We start from the raw sequence: 6,606 nt of genomic DNA, 5'->3' as shown, positions 1-6,606 counted from the left end.
GAAATTTCAAAGAATGTTGAAAATGTGGATTAGGAGACACAAGGGTTGATACAAATTTATTTTGATTCACAATGCCAAGCAAACTAAGGAAGGCGATTGGAGCGGTGAAGGACCAAACTAGCATTAGCCTAGCTAAGGTAACAAATGCAGCCAATCTTGAAATAACAATCCTTAAGGCCACAACACATGATAAAAACTCTATTGAAGAACGTTATGTGAATGAAATTGTACAATTAGTCTCCTCTAATAAAGTTTATGCAGTTGTATGTGCCCAATGTATAGGTAAGAGAATTGGCAAAACTCATAATTGGGTTGTTGCCCTTAAATCTCTTATGATTATTCTTAGAATATTTCAAGATGGTGATCCATATTTTCCTAGGGAAGTTTTCCATGCAATGAAAAGAGGCGCCAAAATTCTCAACCTTTCAAGTTTCAAAGATGACTCAAATTCTAGCCCTTGGGATTACACAGCATTTGTTAGAACATTTGCCTTATACCTTGATGAAAGATTGGATTGTTTCCTAACAGGGAAGCTACAAAGGAGATTCACATATCATAACAGATTCCATGAGAAAAGCCAAAGGAATAAGCTATCAAATGAGCCAGGTATCAAAGACATGAAACCAACAATGGTGCTTGATAAAATAACATGTTGGCAAAGGTTATTAGATAGAGCTATTGGTACAAGACCAACAGGATCAGCAAAGACAAATCGGTTGGTTCAAATTTGTCTTTATGCTATTGTGCAAGAAAGTTTTGATTTATATAGAGATATCTCTGATGGGCTTGTTGTTGTGTTAGATGATTTCTTCCATTTGTCACATCCAGCATGTGCTAATGCATTCAATGCTTGTGTCAAATCTTACAAGCAATTTGATGAGTTATCAGCTTTCTATTCCTTTTGCTCAAGCATAGGGGTTGGAAGGTCCTATGAATATCCAAGTGTAAAGAAGATATCTGAAGAGCTTATGGAGACATTACAAGAGTTTTTAAAGGATCAACACCCAGAAAATAATAATGGTTCCCAACACTTCCTTTTTCTTTCACCAAAGGATCTTGCAGCTTCAAGTTCATCTCAAGATGAAGGAAGTGAAAGGTATGGGAGTACCCATGAAAGGTTTTTTGGGAGTGGATCTGACTTTGGATCTCAGTGTACATCCTTGGAAGACTTAATGAGTGCAACGGACGCGACGTTGAGTCCGAAGAGGACATTTGAGGAAGATATGTATTCAGAGGAAGATGAGACAGATTCACAATCACAATATTCTTGTTCTACCAAATCATTCCATGTTGATCAAACATCAAGGTTAAGTTTGGATACAATAAGATTTGATGGTTTGATGCAACAAAATCAAACAAATGAATGGGAGCAACAAAACACAAATCCAGGATCTGATAAGGGCTTCAAAGATTGTTGGGAGTTAGTGTTGGTAGAGACAATAACAGCACCTAAGGGAACATCACCAGAATCAAAAAATGGATTTGAACCATTTGGCACCTTATTTGATCAACCCTCAGTACCTCAAAATCAATACAATCCATTCCTAGAAGACATAGGAACTATTGCTCCTCCTGTTACCACCAATCCTATCCTTAAAACACAAGCTAGTTTTAATGATTTCTTTTATGCAGAGCCATCAACCTTTTGTGCTCAGGATCCTCTTGCATCAACCCTATCAGGTCAAAGTTCTAATTTCACCACAAACATGGATCTAATTTTTGGTAACATAAATCAAAATGAGTCAACAACAGCACCAACCTTCATACCTCAAGGTTCTACAAACACCAACATGACATTGCCACATACATTTTCTGCTAGCAAAAGTGATAATATGATTAATGCAGCACCTAGTTTGCAAGCTCAACATTCTTTTACGAATAATGATGACAATGCACCAATGTTTAGCATGCAAAATGTTTATGTCACAGTGGAAACACCAGGCCATGCTACTAAGAATCCTAATACATTTCCAGCACCTAGTTTTTATCATTCAACAGTGCCACCAACTTTTAGTGCAAAGGATTGTAATCAGAAGACACCTAAAGAAGATGATCCCTTTGAGCCATGGCATGGTTCAAAGATCAATGAGTCTATACCAAATGTGTCAATGCAAGACCAAACATGGTTGTGGCAGCAACAGCTATGGTTGGAGCAACAAAACAAAATCATAGGGAAGCACATGACTTGAGTTGTCAAATGAAAATGAAGGAGCATTGGAATTTAAAGAAAAATATGTGTATTAAAAGGTCATGAATTTCTTTGAAGTTTTATTTGCTTCAATTGCTATTACATAAACGAAAAATCAATTATCCAGCAATGTTTTTAAAACTAGATTAGACATGTAATTGAGAGGGGTTAAATTATGAACAAGACTTCTCTTCAATCTTGATTAAGCTAGTTAAATGTTTTGAACGGTCAAATTAAGTTAATCTGGTCAAAAATTTAGTTTGATCACTTTAAACGAGATCATGCAAACTTGTAACGGGGTTTTAGCAAGAAATTTAAATAAAAACAATTATTTTTGCTTCCAAAATGCAACAAATAATAATCACACTTAGGTTTGTGTCATGGTATAAGACAATTTATCATTAGACCAACTACAATGACTTAATGTAAGAGGAAAAGATGTATGTACTAAAAGTGTATGAATTTTATATATAGCATCATCCATTATTAATATTTAATCATCATTGATTCTTTCAAAATGAATAATAAATGATGTGGTAATTATGTATAAATAAATTTTTACTTACAGTGCATAAATATTATACTCTTAATCTAAATGTTTTTAACACTTTTTTCTAATTGATAATTGATGAGAGAGTATCACCAATGAACCTTTATGGTCATTTTTAAATGATGATTTTTTCAAAGTCTTGAAATTATTTTTTTGACTCTTGAATACTATGAAAGTCCAACATAAACAATCAAGTAGCATTTTCAAGATATCTTAAAAATAATACAATAGTTAATCATTCACTATGTCTTTAGGCTGAAGTCTTCATCTCTTTCATTATATAAAGGGAGCTTGTGAAGAAGAGATAAATTATGCAAGTGAAAAGAGCAACATAGTGAGTATATGAGAGAGTTGATATCCACCATATTATGAGACTAGTATTCATAGTGAGCGACTAGATAGGATTTGTATTTCATCCTTCTTATACGAGATTGAGTGTTATCCTCAAAGTGAGAGAGAAACAAATATTATAATTCTACTTTATATAGTGAAGACATTCTTGGACTATGTCTCGCAGTTGTTTACTTCTCAATTTGAGAAGGTTTTTCCAGGTTAAAATGCTCCTACTTATCTCTACTCTATTTATCCACTTCTCGCTTTTGCAAGTGTTCATTTTGAATTCAACAGTGGAAGGAAATCGGTTCTAATCTTGAGGGGAAAAGATTCCTCAATAGACAGATCCTGGTCATTTGATAGACCCACAAAAAATAGACCCACAGGAAGATCTTGATCATCTGATAGACCAACTTGCAATCACAAGCAAAGAAGAAAAAAAGTAGCAACAAAAGCACCTTCGCTCAGTGAGCCAAGAACTCGCTCAACGAGGAGACATTCGCTCAACAAGACTGGAACAAGAAGTTTTCCAATACTCTCTCAATGAGACATGCTCAACAAGCTAGATGATTTCGCTGAGCGAGCCCAACCTCACTTAGCAAGATAGAGGCAATGGATTGAGAAATTCTCACTCATAATACCTTGCTCATCGAGATAGAGTTTTCTAGAATACGAAAGATAGTTATAAAAAAGGGGAGTTAGTTATCAATAATTGGGTTATTAGTTAGGTAGTTAGTTTCATTTCTTTCCCTTTGTTATTCTATATATATAATTACCTTGTATACTAATCAACTACACCCTTCTTGTAAAATTCACTTTCATTTGTCTTCTCTTTGGATCGTTACTCTCTTTCTCTTCTTCTCATTCCTCAATGTTTCTTGATTTCAACAACAGTTGCCTCAATCGATATTTTAATATGGTACTAGATCTTCTTTTGAAGATATGATGTGCATGAATCTCTCACATTCGTCGTCTTTCTTTCCTCTTCTTTTGCTTCTTGCTCCAACAGACTTTTTAAGATCAACAAAGCATGGCAAATGCTCTAATGAATCCCATTACAGATGTGTCAATCCCATAATATATGTATCCTAGTGAGAATCTAGGAGCTAGCTTGGTTTAAGCACCAGAGGAGACAATTATCATTCTTGGTCAAGAGTCATGTCTATGGCATTAAAGTCCAAGAACAGAGTGCAATTCATTGATGAAACCTTGTCAAAACCACAAATGCATGCATCAATCCCTGAATTCCTCAATAGTTCAGAGTGTGCTTTGGCTTTAAAATGCTTCTGAAGTATGGAATGACCTTCAAGAAAGGTATTATCAAGGTGAAGTATTTCATATTTGTGAATTGCAAGAAAAAATATATAGTTGTAGGCAAGGGAATTTATCAATTAGTAGTTATTTTACACACTTGAAAAGTTTATGGCAAGAATTGGAGAATTTCAGACCAATTCCAACATGTTCTTGTGCATAACAATGCAGATGTGAACTAATTACTATCATTAGATCCTATAGATAAAATCATCATGTGATTAGGTTTTTCATAAAGGACTTAATGAGCAGTATGTTACAGTTAGATCTAAAATAATGCTAATAGAACATTTACCTAATATAAATAATGTGTTTTCTCTATTAATGCAACAAGAAAATGAAAATGAACCTTTCTTTTGATGACCCTGAGATCTTGATTAAGAACACTGGAGCTATTATAGGCATAGGAAAGATAAGGGGTAGAGGTTTTATAGGATCCGCTGCTATTGGTAATTCAAGAGGATCAAATTTTGGAAGAGGTTTATTGGAAGAGGAAGTTATAATTCAAAGATTTGTACATACTATAATAAAACAAGGAATAAAGTGGATGTTTGCGGTAAAAAGCATGGGTTTCCTCCCAATTATAAAAGCAATAGTAATGTGAACAATTTCATTAGTAGCATGGATGATTCTAATAGAGAGGATAGAATAAATGATATCCAACAAAGAGAAGGTCAAGATCAATCAATAATTGATTTTAGCCTTGATAAAGATAAAGTCATTTTGGATATGCTTAAGCATTTTGGAACTCAACATTTGCATACCACCAACCAAGTTACATCCCTTGATCAATTCAATCCCTTAGGTACCAAATGCATTTTCTCTTATTTTGTTAGGTCAAAAGATTGTATTCTAGATACTTGAGCAGCAGGTCATGTATGTTACTCATTATCTGAATTTCAATCGTATAGAAAGATTAATCTCATTCTTGTTAAAATGCTTAATAGACGTAAAGTTTTCACCAATATCTCAGGAACTGTGATGTTCTCTAGCAAATTCTACTTGAATAATGTTATTTATGTACCCAATTTTAGCTTCAATCCTATTTCGGTGTTCAATCTAACCTTCGCACTTAAGTGTAAATTGGCCTTTTCTAGCCAAAATCACATTATACAGGAATAACTTCCTACATCGAAGATTATTGGTGCAACCAAGGTTAAATGAGGACTTTATTCAACGAACTTTGCAAGTGTATCTACCATAATGCCTTAGTGGACAAATAACTTCACCTCTTATAACAATGACCTCTTGCATAAGAGTTAGAGACCAGGCCACCCCTCACATTCTAGGCTTAGTACTACGAATAGTAATTTTCCTTTCATTCATTGTAAGAATGCTCAAGATTCTTGTGAAACTTGCCCCTTAGCCAAATAAAGAAAATTGCCTTTTTCAAGTGGTACTATTGAATCGGTGAATGTTTTTGACGTTATACATATTGATATTTGTGAACTTATTTCTATTCCATCTACTTTTGGTCATAGATATTTTGTTACTATAGTTGATAATAAGTCAAGATATACTTAGCTTTACTTTATTCAATAGTACAATGGTCATGTATTCAAATTACAAATATTTTATGACTCAAAGGATATTATTTATCAAACTACATGTGTTGAAATACCTCAACAAAATAACATTGTTGAGTGTAAACATCAACACACTCTAGGAACTACAAGAGCTATGATGTTCCACTCATCTTTCCAAAATGCTTTTGGAACTTTGTATGAGACCTTGTTGTGTTCCTCATTAATAGACAACCAACCACTGATCTTCAGAATAAATCTCCTTGTCAAGTTCTATACAAACAAGATCCATACCTTCTTAATCTTAAAGTATTTGATGCCTTTGTTTTACTTCTACCTTTTTCACAACCATGTTGACAAAACTCTTGATAGTAGTGGCATCCCCTTGCCAACATCCTCATACGCATCCCAAGACTTATCACCCATGCATGAACCAAACATAATAAATCCTCTCCAGGTAGAATTACAAATCCAAGTTTCATCCTCTTCTTCTCTTAATCATCAAACTACTTACCATAATACTTAGGTTCCTTCATCTCAAGATGAATAGGAACAACAACCAAATATACCCAACCAAACTCTTTGAAGATTAGATAGGAGTAGACACCCTCCTTGTTTTTTTGGAGAATTATCTTGCCTTATTGCTTCCTCAACACCAACATCAGGCAAGCCAAGGTATCCTCTATCTCAATTTGTCTCTT

The 6,606-nt window shown here is 34.2% G+C and overlaps 1 protein-coding gene across 1 annotated transcript; it reads left to right on the top strand.

Moving 5' to 3' along the window:
- Positions 1-2,222, top strand: LOC109329124 (clathrin coat assembly protein AP180). The gene has a single exon (XM_019562794.1). It carries the CDS (start codon positions 72-74, stop codon positions 2,187-2,189), a length of 2,118 nt encoding a protein of 705 aa, XP_019418339.1. The 5' UTR covers positions 1-71; the 3' UTR covers positions 2,190-2,222.

Source organism: Lupinus angustifolius, chromosome LG16 (assembly GCF_001865875.1).
Source record: "Lupinus angustifolius cultivar Tanjil chromosome LG16, LupAngTanjil_v1.0, whole genome shotgun sequence".
Lineage (NCBI taxonomy): Eukaryota > Viridiplantae > Streptophyta > Magnoliopsida > Fabales > Fabaceae > Lupinus > Lupinus angustifolius.
This window is presented reverse-complemented; position numbering and strand designations above follow the sequence as displayed.